General features: G+C 53.1%; 1 protein-coding gene across 2 annotated transcripts in view; it reads left to right on the top strand.

The window, feature by feature from the left end:
* The window catches only part of igf2bp1 (insulin-like growth factor 2 mRNA binding protein 1), a 43,144-nt gene extending 31,831 nt beyond the window's left edge, over positions 1-11,313 (top strand). The window contains exons 3-15 of one of the 2 annotated variants that reach the window (XM_047038434.1): positions 3,487-3,535; positions 5,270-5,321; positions 5,628-5,691; positions 6,563-6,847; positions 7,175-7,309; positions 7,746-7,868; positions 8,230-8,365; positions 8,496-8,618; positions 8,756-8,872; positions 9,132-9,206; positions 9,549-9,680; positions 10,665-10,778; positions 11,017-11,313. In XM_047038434.1, coding sequence (XP_046894390.1) covers positions 3,487-3,535; positions 5,270-5,321; positions 5,628-5,691; positions 6,563-6,847; positions 7,175-7,309; positions 7,746-7,868; positions 8,230-8,365; positions 8,496-8,618; positions 8,756-8,872; positions 9,132-9,206; positions 9,549-9,680; positions 10,665-10,778; positions 11,017-11,166 — 1,555 coding nt within the window. In that variant the 3' untranslated portion in view covers positions 11,167-11,313. The remainder of the gene's footprint in view (positions 1-3,486; positions 3,536-5,269; positions 5,322-5,627; positions 5,692-6,562; positions 6,848-7,174; positions 7,310-7,745; positions 7,869-8,229; positions 8,366-8,495; positions 8,619-8,755; positions 8,873-9,131; positions 9,207-9,548; positions 9,681-10,664; positions 10,779-11,016) is intronic. The other variant, XM_047038435.1, reaches the window with a different exon arrangement.
* The last annotated feature ends 4,861 nt before the right edge of the window (positions 11,314-16,174 follow it).

Consider the following 16,174-nt stretch of genomic DNA (forward strand, 5'->3'; position numbering starts at 1 on the left):
CGCGCTGGGGGGCATAGGGGCCTCACATGCGAAGCACATGGGCTGATTGAGAAATGAGAGTGTGAAACTGCCTCTGCCTGCGTGCGTTCTGACCAGGGGAAGAGGGACAAGGCGGTTCAACATCTTACACGACATCTTGCTGCCTCCCTTTTTTCAGGAACCGCCACATCTCCCCTCGCGTGGAACACACCGGCCACCGCCATTTCCTTCCCCCTTCTGTCTGTCCGTCCTATCGCCATCCCTCTATCCTTTGTTCCGTTCCTCGTTCTCGTCTCTCCTGCTCTTATCCCCCCCCCCCCCCCTGCTGTTCCTCCTCCCTCTCCTCCCCTGCTCTCAGACACTTCCATTCTTCCAGTCGGTCAACCTTTGTGATACATTTGTTTCTCTCGCTCTTCTTCTTCTCCCCCCCTCCTGAGGGACAATGATTCCCCTCCTCCCCCTCCCCCCCTCCCCCCCCCCCAGGCCCCGGTCCCAGGCTCTTTCCCGACGGCTGTAAAGAGCCGTAACCTCTGACCCCTGCCACAAGGCCGGTGTTGCCCCTCCTCCTCCCCCCCCCTTGCCCTCCTCTTTATCTTCTAGACTTGCGACACGTCGGACTTGGAGAGCAGTCTTTTAAATGTATACCTTTTTGATATGCCGATGTGTCGCCCAAAATAGGCGCACGTACACAAGGTGGTACTTTATTGGACGTCTTGGGGCGAGTGGAGGTGATGTGTAAATGCCCGACTGAAACGGCGCCGTGCTGGACCAGGAGAGGTTAGGCACGGGGGAGGGGGAGAAGGGGGGGATAGAAGGGGGGGGGGGGGGGCAGCTGGTGAAAGGGCAGAACGCCGCCATGTTGTCGTCCCCTCCACTCATCCATCCATCTTCCCCTGCCCCGCCCACCCTCGCCCTGTCACCATGGCGTCCGCCAATCAGATCCCTGGGAGATGGCGGGCAGGGATGTTTTCGGTTCAGGCGGGTTCACAGTGGGCGTGGAGGCGGGGGAAGGGGACGATGGGAGGTGGGGGTGGGGTACAGAGGAAGGCTCATTGATGTATTGATTGGCATGACGGAGACTTTGATGGGTAAATGGCTTCTCGAAGCGGGGGAAGTTGATGGGTGGGTTTTCTTGCCTGACTGAATTTTGCACACTGGGTGGCCTCCTCCCCCCTCCCCCCTCCTTCACAAACACACTCTCTTATGGCCCAGCACGCCCCACCCCCAGCAACCCAGGTTTAAATCTCTCACCCCCATTCAGAATATCTCCCGTCCTCCCCTCCCCCTCCCCTCACACGAGGGGGTGGAATTCTCGGTCGCCACGACGCAGGCTGATTCAACCATCTGACAGCAGGAAGATCCACAGAATGGGGGAACCTGACGGCTGGGTCCAGGTCGTCCTCTGTTGTGGGGTGGAGACGGCGGAACGTCGTTCCAGAACCACGTACGGAGAGGGCTTCCAGTGGGCCGGATGTTTGACACGCAACCCTGCTAAGACCGCGAAACACCACCCTCGCTCTTCACCACACAAACCTGCTCCACCTCCAGCCGCCAACGTTCAAACCCTGCCGTTTGGGTTTAGCCCGTCGCTCTCTGGGATTGGCTCCTTCCCCTGGGAGCGGAGACGCTGGGTTCGAAGGTCACGGGGGAGGGATTGGATGATGGATTTTCCCTTCCTGAGTCCTGGAGTGGACCTTGATGGAGCCCCTCCCCCCCCTGACCCCTCCCCCCCCTGACCCCTGTCCCCCTCGCCCACCTAGCAGCTCCCCCTGCAGCCTAACTCGGGTAGCTGCACCCTGATCTGGAGGTCAGCAGTAACTCTGCAAGGACGACTCTGATAACCTCCGATAACCTGGCGCAGGAAGTGGCTTGAGTAAGAGGGGCGGCTCAAGTCCAAAGGTGGGCGTCCAAAGGTGATTGGCTGAGAGGAGGGTGGAAGCGAGGCGATGGCCTACTTCCTGCTGAGGAAATCCTCGTACCCGTGTCAGGAACACCCCGTACCTGCAGAGTACGGCGCTGGGCTGGCCTGTCTCAGCTGGCAGGTCGTGTGGAGCTGACTGCAGTCTGGGGTTGAGGGATCAGAGATCTAGTCGGCCATCTGACCACAGCACAGCACCTGTTGGTGATGCGCGCTGGAGAGATTCTGATAGTTTTACAGAGGAGGTGTCCCCCTCCCTCCTCCCTGCCTCCCTCCCTTCTCTTCCCCTCCTCCCCTTCCTCCTCCTCTTCTTTCAGTCGGACTGTTTCTCTTTCACTCTTCTCTCCCGCTGTCACACTCTGTTCCATTCCAGAGTCGCGTGCTGGTCTGTTCACTTTCTCTCTCCCTCTCTCCCCCCCCTCTCTCTCTCCCCCCCTCTCTCTCTCCCCCTCCCTCTCTCCCTCCCTCCCTCTCTCTCTCCTCCCTCTCTGTCTCTCTCTGTCTCTCTCTGTCTCTCTGTCTCTGTTTCTCTCTCTCTCCTCCCTCTCTGTCTCTCTCTGTCTCTCTCTGTCTCTCTCTGTCTCTCTCTTTCTGTCTCTCTCTGTCTCTCTGTCTCTGTTTCTCTCTCTCTCCTCCCTCTCTCTCCCATGTCTTGGTTGGGTTCCAGGGCAGCTGGTATGGTGTTACAGCTGTCGTTAGTGTCCGCTTTCAATATACGCTCCCCCCCCCCCCCCCCCCCCCCCCCCCTCGATCCAGCCAACACGCACACGCAAACACACACACCTCTGAGTCCAGGCCAGCAACAGGCAGGGGGATATGCAAGCTGGCAGAAGCGGAGGAGCCGAGCCACACACAGTTTCCACGTCGCTCATGTGCACCGAACCAGCATGCTAAGACCTGAAACACAAGACCAGAAGTTGGGTGTGTGTGTGTGCGTGAATCCATGTGTGTGTGTGTGTGTGTGTGCCAGTTTTGACAGCTTGTCATAACTTTGAATGCAGTGCCGGTCAGTGCAGCAGAGCCCATCTTCGGTGTCAGATTATTTCCAGAGAACTCCTCTGCTGTTTGTTTCTCCGATTGTAAACTCTAGAACCCCCTTCACGATCTTCTATTGAAACAGCCTACTGGCGTTAACAAGTAGAACAGCACACTGTTTATGGTGGGAGGCGAGTTTGAAGTTACAAAGTACTTCCTTTATGTATACCCATAAATAACACTGTTTCCACCAGAGACCTCAATGGTCCGCATGTTGTTCTTTTTGCTTGTTTTGAAACTTGACTTTGTGTATTCTTGTTTACCGTACTGTGTAGATATGTACGTCGTGTTTTCTAACAGACCCTCTCTCTCCCTCTGTCTCTCCCTGTCTCTCCCTCTCTCTCCCTCTGTCTCTCCCTCCGTCTCCCTCTCCCTCTGTCTCTCCCTCCGTCTCTCTCTGTCTCTCCCTCTCTCTCCCTCTGTCTCTCCCTCCGTCTCCCTCTCCCTCTGTCTCTCCCTCCGTCTCCCTCTGTCTCTGTCTCTCCCTCTCTCTCCCTCTGTCTCTCCCTCTCTCTCCCTCTGTCTCTCCCTCTCTCTCCCTCCGTCTCTCTCAGGACCAGGAAACTCCAGATCAGAAACATTCCGCCGCACCTGCAGTGGGAGGTGAGTGTAGGTTTCTTTCTCAAATACCTTCCAAACCCCTGTAGCTAACCTGCCGAGCCCAGTTAGCATGGGAGCACAGACCTGTTCACGTCCAAATATCCGCTAAGGAGCAGAGCAGCTGGGGCTGTTTGCTGGACCACGACATGACAGGGTCTGTAGCCTCAGAAAACACCTCACATCACCCCCAGCCGGTCCATCTCCCCAGGTGTGGACCAGTCGCTGCAAGTTGCACCGCACGTCTGACTGGAAGCCCACTAATGACGCCAATTAGCTTCGTCCTGTCGTCGTGGCGTTAGCATTTGTTTGATTGATGCCTGGGACACGGAATCGGCAACCTGCTGATTACCTGGGCTGTTACCTCCAGGGGCGGTTTGTTCTGCAGCATGGAAGACTACCGCCACACACCAAGACAAACAAATGCACGTCATCGATAACAAGTGAAAATACCAACGTTCGAAAAGAAAGCCAACTTTCGGGTATTTAAATTGAGCAGATTGGATGGCACATGGAACAAACGAAAGGTGTATAGGCTGGGAGAGAGGAGAGATTAGGTTCCCTGCCCAGCCCCTGTGCACTGAGGAGATGTGCAGACACAGCCTGCTCACCTGAACAGAGAGAGATGTCTGGGGGCTCCAGTCCTGTATGACCACTGGCTGCTGAGGTGGGACATGATGGAGAGTGGAACAAGTCTTACTGCCCCGTAGACTGGAGGTCGACTGGGTACCTGCCTGCCTGCATCCTTCAGCTAACACCCAACACTGTCTGAAGACACCAGACACTGTAATACTCACTTGTTGGGGTGCCTCTCTGAGGGAGTGTGTGTGTGTTCTGGTGTAGGCTGGGTCTAACAGCAGGCTGTGTGTGTGTGTGTGTGTGTGTGTGTGTGTGTGTGTGTGTGTGTGTGTGTGTGTGTGTGTGTGTGTGTGTGTGTGTGTGTGTGTGTGTGTGTGTGTGTGTGTGTGTGTGTGTGTGTGTGTGTGTGTGTGTGTGTGTGTGTGTGTGTGTGAGAGAGAGAGAGAGAGAGTGTTCTGGTGTAGGCTGGCTGTAACAGCAGGCTGTGTGTGTGTGAGAGAGAGAAAGAGAGAGAGAGAGTGTTCTGGTGTAGGCTGGCTGTAACAGCAGTGTGTGTGTGTGTGTGTGTGTGTGTGTGTGTGTGTGTGTGTGTGTGTGTGTGTGTGTGTGTGTGTGTGTGTGTGTGTGTGTGTGTGTGTGTGTGTGTGTGTGTGTGTGTGTGTGTGTGTGTGTGTGAGAGAGAGAGTGTTCTGGTGTAGGCTGGCTGTAACAGCAGGCTGTGTGTGTGTGTGTGTGTGTGAGAGAGAGAGAGAGAGAGAGTGTTCTGGTGTAGGCTGGCTGTAACAGCAGGCTGTGAAGGTGAGCCAATGCAGCTCTCTCTCGCTCGCTCGCTCGGTGTCGGCAGCACCAGATACCAGCGGCTGATTGGTCGAGTCTTCCTGGTGCTGACCACACGAGGGAGACGTATCCCAGAGTAGCTCCAACACACTCCAACACACTCCAACACACTCCAACACACTCCAACACACTCCAACACACCGTCTCTGGGCTGCGCTTAAGAGCTCATTAGTGCCATAATCGAGGAAGAGATTATCTCCAAGGAAATGCAACCTATTTCTCGAGTCAAACTATTTGGCAGGCTGTTTGTGTGTGTGTGTACATATGTACATGTGTGTGTGTGTGTGTGTGTGTGTCCACACTAACAATCTCATCCTGCCCCAGGTGCTGGATGGGTTGCTGGCGCAGTATGGAATCGTGGAGAACTGTGAACAAGGTATCTCTCTCTCCCCCAGTAGAAACCTCACCTCGTCAGTACTGCTAGCCAGCAGACTGTCGGCCAGCTAGCCCCTCACTCATGACACCTGCTCCAGGGCCTTAGATCAGTACAGGACATGCACGTGAAGAGGGGTATTATGGTCTGGCTCAGGGCGGCAATGCTGCCTAGGATGTTACAACCTCAACTCATATCTCTCCCTCATTCTTCCCTCTCTTTCTCTATTGTCTATCCCTCTCTTTCGCTCTCTGTCTTTTCTCTATCTGTCTCTCTCTCTATCTCTCACTCTCTCTCTCCCTTACTTAGTGAACACAGACAGTGAGACTGCCGTGGTGAACGTCACATATGGAACTCGGGAACACGCCAGACAGTAAGTCAGCCCTATTCCTCTCATCTCACTCTCATCCTCTCACCTCACTCTCATCCTCTCATCTCACTCTCATCCTCTCACCTCACTCTCATACCCTCATCTCACTCTCATCCTCTCACCTCACTCTCATCCTCTCATCTCACTCTCATCCTCTCATCCTCTCACCTCACTCTCATCCTCTCACCTCACTCTCATCCTCTCATCCTCTCACCTCACTCTCATCCTCTCACCTCACTCTCATCCTCTCATACCCTCATCTCACTCTCATCCTCTCATACCCTCATCTCAATCTCATCCTCTCATACCCTCATCTCAATCTCATACCCTCATCTCACTCTCATCCTCTCATACCCTCATCTCACTCTCATCCTCTCATCCTCTCACCTCACTCTCATCCTCTCCTCTCACACTCCCTCCTCCTCTGTGGACTGGCCATCACACCTGCTCCTTAACACACCTCGATCGTGTGTCTGACAATCTAAATCGCTGGCAAAGTAGTTGGCAGCCTGCGCTTCCCCTTGGCGCGCTCGCCAGCTCGCTCCTGAGCGGGGCTCCCCCGCCCTCTAGTGGTGGTTTAGCGCGACTGCAGCTGAGAGTGGAGCGCTCTCCTGTCGAGACAATGAATGAACAGAGACGACCATGAATCAGACCACCGTGCGAGTTAACCCGATCCACAAATGCCCCAAGTTAACTCCACCCTTAAATAGTCTTGAGGCCGTTCCCCCCCGTCCAGTTCACTGACCAGGCTGTCACCAGCGACGCTGAGGCGTCTGGAGGGAAGAATGTCGATGGATTCACCCCTCACTGGAGATCGGGTTGGAGGTGAGCGATGCTCTCCATAGTAATGGCCCCTCCCCCTCTCCCCCACCAGAGCGATCCAGAAACTCAACGGCTACCAGTTTGAGAACAACGCCCTCCGGGTCTCCTACATCCCCGACGAGAACTCGGAGATGGACGCGGGCCGCGGCCCCGACAACGGTCGCCGGGCGGGGTACGGGCCGCGCGGCCCCCGGGGAGGCTCGCCGTCGGGCATGCCCTCCAAGCACCAGCACGCCGACATCCCCCTGCGTCTGCTCGTACCCACCCAGTACGTGGGCGCCATCATCGGCAAGGAGGGAGCCACCATCCGCAACATCACCAAGCAGACCCAGAGCAAGTCAGTAGAGACACCTGAGCTGTCTGTCTGTACCTGAGCTGTCTGTCTGTCTGTACCTGAGCTGTCTGTCTGTCTGTACCTGAGCTGTCTGTCTGTCTAAACCTGAGCCTTTTACATGTGAAACTCTCTCTCTGATCTGCAGATTGTTTAATGCATACAAACCCATAAACCCAACAGTCCCATTGTTCCTCGAGACAGAACGTCTTTGTCACCACAGTCTACAGGACTAGTCAGAAGTCTTTAGCGAGGTGTCGCTTGGAGGCGTTGGTGGGAGGTGTTGAGGATGAGCGTCTGGTCTGATGTGCTTTGTATCCTCCGGGCTCTCAGGATCGACGTCCACCGTAAGGAGAATGCGGGGGCGGCTGAGAAGCCCATCAGCATCCACTCCACCCCGGACGGCTGCTCCTCCGCCTGCAAGATGATCCTGGACATCATGCACCAGGAGGCCAAGGACACCAAGACGTGAGGCCCGCACACACACACACCACTACACGCTCTCTCTCTCTCTCTCTCTCTCTCTCTCTCTCTCTCTCTCTCTCTCTCTCTCTCTCTCTCTCTCTCTCTCTCTGTCCTGCCTCTCTCTCTCTCTCTGTCCTACCTCTCTCTCTCTCTCTCTCTTACACACACGTCTTCACACACCATCAAGGTCAATGATGAGAGATCATGCACCACGCTGATGTCGTGATGGATTCTGATCCTGGCTGAGACTGAATCGTCAGTGTAGACACCGTGGTGGCCACTTTGCCACTTCGATACCCACACACACACACACACACACACACACACACACACACACACACACACACACACACAGTCAGCATAAGGGAGTGAGGTTCCTCCAAGGTGGTGGTGTTGTGTGTCATGTTGTGTGTGTCATGGTGTGTGTTGTTGTGTCCAGCGCTGACGAGGTTCCTCTGAAGATCCTCGCTCACAACAACTTTGTCGGCCGTCTGATCGGCAAGGAGGGACGCAACCTGAAGAAGGTGGAACAAGACACCGACACCAAGATCACCATCTCCCCGTAAGACTCTCTCTCTCCCTGTCCTACCTCCTCTCTCTCTTTGTCCTACCTTCTCCTTCTCTCTCTCTCTCTCTGTCCTATCTCCTCTCTCTCTGTCTCTGTCCTATCTCCTCTCTCTCTCTCTCTCTCTCTCCCTCTCTCTGTCTCTCTCTGTCCTATCTCCTCTCTCTCTGTCTCTGTCCTATCTCCTCTCTCCTCCTATCCTGGCTGAGACTGAATCGTCAGTGTAGACACTGTGGTGGCCACTTAGCCACTTCGATACGAGCAGGATATCTCGTCTGCACGTGCAGGTGGAACAGCTGCCTGACGTGTCTCCCCCCCCCATCTCCCCTCTCCTCCTCCTCCTCGTCTCGTCCCCCAGGCTGCAGGACCTGACCCTGTATAACCCAGAGAGGACCATCACAGTGAAGGGCCCCATCGAGGCCTGCTGCCTGGCTGAGCAGGAGATCATGAAGAAGGTCCGCGAGGCCTACGACAACGACATCGCTGCCATGAATGTGAGTCCACCCCGGTCCACACACACGCCAAGTACACGCCTAGTACACACTCACACACTGCATACATGCCTGGTACAAACACAGACACACACAGACACTGCCGTGTTGTTTACCTGTATCTTCTTTCCAGCAACAGACTCACCTGATCCCAGGCCTGAATCTGGGAGCTCTCGGTTTGTTCCCGCCCTCCTCCTCCATGGCCCCGCCCCCACCTGGAAACTCCGCCTCCGGCGCCCCCTACGGATCCTTCGGGGTAAGAGCTCCTCCCAGGGCTCCTCCCTCTCGGCGCAGGTGGAAACCTGGTGCAGTTACGCTGTGGTCATGTTCACCAGGTGGGGGGTTAGGGTTTAGCACAGTGTGTTTAGCATGCGTGTGTGCGCCGTGTCGCAGGCTCCGGAGCAGGAGACGGTGCACGTGTACATCCCTGCCCAGGCAGTCGGAGCCATCATCGGGAAGAAGGGACAGCACATCAAGCAGCTGAGCCGCTTCGCTGGAGCCTCCATCAAGGTGGGGAGTCTCCTGTGTTCTGGGCCCTGTTCTCCAAACACGAATCGCAGTTTCACTTCTGGGATCCCTCCTGTACCTTGACATGTGCTGTTGTCTTCTCTCTCTCTCTCTCTCTCTCTCTCCTCTCTCTCTCTCTCTCTCTCTCTCTCTCTCTCTCTCTCTCTCTCTCTCCTCTCTCTCTCTCTCTCTCTCTCTCTCTCTCTCTCTCTCTCTCTCTGTCTCTCTCTCTCTCTCTCTCTCTGTCTCTCTCTCTCTCCAGATCGCCCCTGCAGAGGCTCCAGACTCTAAGATGCGCATGGTCATCGTGACAGGTCCGCCCGAGGCCCAGTTCAAAGTACGTGTCGTTCGGATGGCCGAGGTGTCACTCTCCTCCTCTCTCTCCTCTCCAATAATCTCTGCTCTTCTCTTCGGTCCTCTAATCTCGTCCTCTTCTCTCCTCTAATCTCTGCTCTTCTCTAATCTCTCCTCTAATCTTTTCTCTCCTCTAATCTCTCCTCTTCTCTCTGCTCTTCTCACCTCTAATCTCTCCTCTTCTCTCTGCTCTTCTCTCCTCTAATCTCTCCTCTTCTCTCTGCTCTTCTCTCCTCTAATCTCTCCTCTTCTCTCTGCTCTTCTCTCCTCTAATCTGTCCTCTTATCTCTGCTCTTCTCTCTCCCTCCTCTGCCGCCCCCTGCAGGCCCAGGGCAGGATCTACGGGAAGCTGAAGGAGGAGAACTTCTTTGGTCCTAAGGAGGAGGTGAAGCTGGAGACCCACATCAAGGTGGCTGCCGCCGCCGCCGGCCGCGTCATTGGGAAGGGAGGCAAGACGGTGAGTGACGCGTCCGCCCCTGAAGCAGAACGCCGTCCGCCCGACACACGTGCCCGATCAGGGGCGGTCCTAGGGGGTTCAAGTCCCAAGTTATTGAAGTTATTTAATAAAGTTGCATTTGGTAAGCATCAGACAGACAGCTGGATGGCCTCATGCAATGCCTCCTCTCTCCTCCTCACCTCTCCTCCTCCTCCTTTTCCCACCTCCTCCTTTTCCCACCACCTCCTCCTCTCCCCACCACCTCCTCCTCTCCTCCACCTCCTCCTCTCCCCACCACCTCCTCCTCTCCTCCACCTCCTCCTCCTCCCCACCTCCACCTCCTCCTCTCCTCCACCTCCTCCTCCTCCCCACCTCCACCTCCTCCTCTCCCCACCTCCTCCTCTCCCCACCTCCTCCTCTCCTCCACCTCCTCCTCCTCCCCACCTCCACCTCCTCCTCTCCCCACCTCCTCCTCCTCCCCACCTCCACCTCCTCCTCTCCCCACCTCCTCCTCCTCTCCTCCTCTCCCCACCTCCTCCTCCTCTCCTCCACCTCCTCCTCTCCCCACCACCTCCTCCTCTCCTCCACCTCCTCCTCCTCCCCACTTCCACCTCCTCCTCTCCCCACCTCCTCCTCTCCCCACCTCCTCCTCTCCTCCACCTCCTCCTCCTCCCCACCTCCACCTCTTCCTCTCCCCACCTCCTCCTCCTCCCCACCTCCACCTCCTCCTCTCCCCACCTCCTCCTCTCCCCACCTCCTCCTCCCTCCACCTCCACCTCCACCTCCTCTCCTCCACCTCCTCCTCCTCCTCCTACCCCCACCTCCCCACCTCCTCCTCTCCCCACCTCCTCCTCTCCCCACCTCCTCCTCTCCCCACCTCCTCCTCCCTCCACCTCCACCTCCTCTCCTCCACCTCCTCCTCCTCTCCCTCCTCCTCCTCCTACCCCCACCTCCCCACCTCCTCCTCTCCCTCCTCCTACCCCCACCTCCTCCTCCTCCCCGCAGGTGAACGAGCTGCAGAACCTCACAGCAGCTGAGGTGGTGGTGCCCAGAGAGCAGACCCCGGATGAGAACGACCAGGTCATCGTCAAAATCATCGGACACTTCTACGCCAGCCAGGTCAGGAGAGAATCCACTTCAGCTTTCCCACAATGCACTGCCACAATTCAAATGTGGTCCTGACTATACATTTTTTATGTTAATTGTTTTTTTCAACACGCATGTCTTTTTCTTGCAAGGTAGGTTTGCCAATGTTACTGTAGATGTTGCATATCTATATTATGGAGGCCATGGCAGTCAAAACTGAAAATGTGCATCATGTGACCTCTGACCAATGGTGTCGTCCCGCCCCTCACAGCTGGCCCAGAGGAAGATCAGGGACATTCTGACTCAGGTCAAGCAGCAGCAGAAAGGGGGCATGGGGGGCCAGGGTTCCCACTCCCAGGCCCCCTCAGAGATGGGCCCAGCACAGGGGCTGTCGCAGGAGTCCCAGCCGCGGAGGAAGTGAGGGGGCGGGGCCTCACCTGACGGACGGACAGAAAAACAAACGAGGGACGGACGGAACGACACACGGACCCAGCGACAGAGAGGGAGGGGCGAGAGACACCGAGTCAGAGAGGGAGGGGGCGAGAGACACCGAGTCAGAGAGGGAGGGACGAGAGCGACACCGAGTCAGAGAGGGAGGGGAATGCCCGCGAGGGAAGGAAAAAGTTTGAGAAAAAAATAATACAAATAAAAGGTGAAATGAATTGAAAAGAGATTGAGGCAAAACATAAAAATAAATAAAGAAGAGAAGCAAACAAACGGAGGAAACAGATAGCTTGAGAACAGAGACCAGATGCCAGGCCGGAGTGAGTGAGTGGCTGTGGATGGGAGGGGGGGGAGACAGGCAGCCCCCTCGTGTGTGTGACTCAGGGGGAGACTGTGTGTTAATGAGCAGAGCGGGTGGTTCCAGCCGTTTCTCGTGTGAGCTCAACGACCTCCCTGCAGCGAGCAGGACGGTGAGGGTGGGACGGAGGGAGGCGGCTGGTCCGTCGGCTCTCTCTGTGTCCTGTCTGCAGGGTTCCATGTCGTAGCTACACACACCAGGGGGGCCTCGCCTCGCCTCGCGCCCGTGCCGAACCCTCCACCACCTCTAGCCAGTCCTATATTTTAAAGGTGTTTTTTTTTTTTAAGATAGAGATATATGTATAGAAATGTTTATTCAGAGCTATTATAAATAGAATGCAGTGTAGGGGAGTTGGGAGAGAGGGGGGGGGAAGCCAGCGTGAGGGAGGGAGGGAGGGTGGGGGGTCAGGGGACCAAGCGATGACCCCAGCCCGACGACGGTGAGTTTAGCAAAGGAGCCGCAGTTGTTAACACAGCTCTTCAACTCCTCCTGTGAAGAGCCACAGAGGAGCCCCAAAAAATATAATAATAGTAAGACGACAAATATGAGGTTGTAAATATAATCTTCATGTCAAGTTGAGGAATGCTGCGTCGCGACCCCCGCCTGTCCGCGGCGGGGGGGGGGAGGGGGCTCTCCTCCTGTCTCAGGTCCGCCGGGGGCGGAGCCTGTGTACGAGGCCCCGCCCCCGACGGCTCCGCCCCCTGACCACGAGGCGGCACGCCGGCGCAGCGAGAGTTCAGTAAGGCAGCCGAGGCCGTGGCTAGCCCTGCAGTTGTATTGCAGAGGCTTAGCTCAGACAGGTGGAACAAGAACAGCCACCAACAGAAACAGCCTGCCATGCTTGCTGGCTAGCGGCCCACGCCTACACGGCATATTTTATATATATTATATATATATGAATGTGAGTTAACCCGGCTCCTTGGGGAAAATAATTGAAGGTGAGAAGGATGTGTGTGGATGGTGACACCGGGGTGAGATGTAGCAGTCCTGCAGTAACGGACAGACAAGGTGTGTCTGGAGGTCTTCTCGTTCTCCCCTCTGCGATGCTCGGACCTGGTGCACCAGCTGGTGCCGTGGGTCCAGCAGGGGAAGGTGTTCCGTCCTTCTCACCTTTTAGGAAAGAGGGTCAAATCAGACGAAGGGGCGTGGCTTCCCCGTTTTCTCTCCCAGTCCGCTGAGGGCATGCAGGTGAGGTCTCCAGACTCCGCCCACAGACGATGGGTGTGGCTGAAGCCTGGAAGTTCTCACCGATATTAGAAAAGATTAGAGAAGAAGAAATTAAAAAAGAAAAACCTACCTCAGGGTATTGTTACCTCAGTGTTCCGAACTTTTGTCTTTTTTTTTTTTTTTTTTTTTTTTTTTTTTTTGCTTGCTGATGTTTTATATGAAAAAGCTGATAGTCCTGAATATCTTTTATTTTTTTAAGGAAAAAGGTATTTTTTTTTAGGTTTTGTCTTGTTGCTTTGATTGTTTTTTTGTTGTTGTTGCTGTTGAGATGTTTGCTTGAGTTCAGTGGCCCAGAGGTGAAGTCAGAGATTTCAAAATTAGCAGAGGGGAGAAGAGTGGTTAAGTCTTGATGTCTAGATCACCTCTGAGTCTTATTGAAGTTTGATTGGAGCGTCCGGTCTTCTTATCAAAGCATTGGCCAATAGGGAGTGGTGTTGTTCGTTACCAGGGTTTCTGGACACAAGTAGGTCCATTCCATAAATTTGGTCTGGCTTTAAATCACTCCACAGGGGAGAAGTAAGATTTTGACGTTGTCAAAAGAATATGATTATATGTTTGTCATACAAGCTTTAATTTATAATACCGCTAAACTAGAATATTGAAAGTCCAGTTGTAGGGAGTTAGAACAATTGTATCCTCCTACACTGGATTAAGTCAGGTTTTTTATTTCTTTGAATAACTCCCCAGGATGTGGCAGTGCCCGCTGTGTGTCAAAGGGCCCTCTTCTCTGTATCATAATGACATCATCATCGTGCGCCGATTGTTTACCTGCATGTGAGCGTGTGGAAGTTAACTGTGGTGACTATGCCAGAGAAATGTATATTTAAGACTGAAGGGCATTCTACCTGAGCCCTGGCTCTGATATCAAACACTGAATGTGAATATTTATTACCTCTGTGCATTGACCAGTTAGCCTCAACCCTCCCTATGGCCTATGCCGGTTTGTGAGTCTGTATGTGTAATAGGTGTGTGTGTGTGTGTGTGTGTGTGTGTGTGTGTGTGCGCACGAGAGAGAGAGAGAATGATAGAGAGCGCGTTTGGGGTGTGTAAGTGTTTTTTGTTCATTGGTTTAAGTGTTTGATTTTGTGGGGGGAGTGGTGGGGTGTAGAAAAAGCAGAAAAAAGTGCGAAGAGAACCTATGGCCTTGGTCTGGATTTCAACTGACCGAGGAGATTCAAGAACCTCCAAAAAATGGGAGCAAAAAAGCAAGAGAGTTTAAAATAATCCACTAGGATATAGATTTAACCTGTACATAAGATGTTGGAAACCCGTTAACAATACTTTTGTATTTTTGATGAAATAAATTTGGAAGAAAAAAAAAATAGAAAAAACGAATGGAATACAGGTGAAGAGTTCAGCTTGCCTGGTGACATCTAGACATTGCCAGATTCCACCGTTCTTACTGCCTGCGTCATTCACCAGACGGCAACACCAGGCTGGTCAGGGTTGTCCCATACTGTACTACTCTACCATCAACAGGTCCAAGTCTATTCTATTGTTTATGCTTCCATTTTTATCGAGATGGCAACTGTTCGTGTGAGCTTCACTCACAGGCGTCTCACTGACCTGTAACAGAAGAGGTCTTTGTGGCAGTTATGTGTGTGCGTTCTAATGTCTGCACTAGTCTACATTTAAAGGATCAAGCCAGTGGTCTTGTATCCGTCTGCTAAGCTAGTGCTGCTACAGGAGAAGAGCCACAGACAGTAACTCACACGAGGTTTCAAGTTCCCCTTTCCGCCGTTTCCGGCTCTTCCTTAGCCATAGAGCTCTGTTCACCAACACCAAGACACTATCATGGATTATTCAGACTGCAGCCGATTTTTGTTTTATTATTCTTTTTATTTTATAATACAGCAAGCTATATTTGGACATGACATCTGGTTACGTACTGTTACACTAATTGAATAATGTAAACGACAACTATTGAAATGACCGAGAACCTCCAGGAATGTTTGAAACTTGATGCAATTTAGAAAGGGGCGCATGAGGATAAGAAGGGAGAGAGAAAAGGGGAGATGGGCCAGTCTTACGGGGAAAGAGGGCGGGAGGGCGGGAAGGTGGGTGTTATGTCAGAAAGAGAGACTGTGTGTTTGACGTTCAAAAATTGCCTTTTTGTGTTTGGTCACTTGAAATGCAACTGTAGATTTAGTCCAATCATAGTGGACTCGATATCACACACACACACACAATGTCTCGCCCTTCAATCCTTTTGATTTTCACAGTGCTCCTCTCTAATTTGACTCTTAACACGTCCTCTCTGCCTTGAACCCGTTTTTATTTGAGTGTTTTGTATTCCACAGAATGAGGAGGGTGGGTTTTTTTTTTATCGTTTCAATTTTGGAGTTGGAGGGTTTCTCTCCTCCGCTGGGCACCTCAGTGTTTGCTTCCTCATCTCTTCAGATGGTTCTCCTTTTATTTACTATAACTTTTACATTTCTTTCTCTTGCTTTAGTTTGGAATATAGATCATTTGATCTTTTGATCACATTTTAATGCACAGACTTCTTAATAAATAAAATAAAAAAAACTGCTACTAAATAAGATGAAATACTAACATGTAACTCATTACATGACGTAAGTAATACCTGTGCCCAACAGGACATTTGTTTCTGTTCTCTAAAGAGAGAGAGTAGGATCCGGTGGTTTGGTGTGTACCCGCAGACGGCAGGGAGGGAGAGGCGGCGGTGGCTCACCTTTCTTGTCATCGTGTACACAGAGAAACGTTACAAACACAAACCCAGTTCACGCTCCTGGTCTGTGGCAAACGCAAATGGCTCACTATATACTGCCCACATTCAAACCCCCCCTCCAGTCAGAAATCCAAACGGATGTCCTCTCGTATGCAAACTGTGCACGATAGCTTGCCGAGTTGTAGTCACGCGACAACATTTCGCAAATGGCTTGTGGACTTTGGATTCAGATCTTCACAATTGAACCCCAGTAATAAGTTGCAATATTCATTCAGGCTCCCCATCTAAGCTTAGGTTGGCATGTTGACGATAGACCCGAGAGAAGCGGTGACTTTTGAAACAAAGATGCACACCCCACCCAACCTTGTTAGCTTTGGCTCATCGTTGGATGACTCCAGAGAGATGGGTGCTACGAAGACGAAACAACCTCACACATAACTAGGAACGCTACCTCAACACTCAGCCATAAGATTGTTATTATGATCAAAACCAGACAAGAGCCACAGTGCATGTTACAGTCTAGTTTGTCTCTTTCACTTTAATTTATTTTCTTTCTTTTCTTTTATCATTTTACTTTTTGGGTTTTGAATTTACCTCTCCGGCTTAGAGTTGGGCCTGTAAAAACGAGAGCACGGTTCGGGGAGTGGAGGAGCAGGAGGGCTAGAGCTGTGTGGCGGTTTGTTAGCTTCATCCGTCACGCTCCTTAAAAAA

The sequence above is a fragment of the Hypomesus transpacificus genome, chromosome 17 (assembly GCF_021917145.1).
Source record: "Hypomesus transpacificus isolate Combined female chromosome 17, fHypTra1, whole genome shotgun sequence".
Lineage (NCBI taxonomy): Eukaryota > Metazoa > Chordata > Actinopteri > Osmeriformes > Osmeridae > Hypomesus > Hypomesus transpacificus.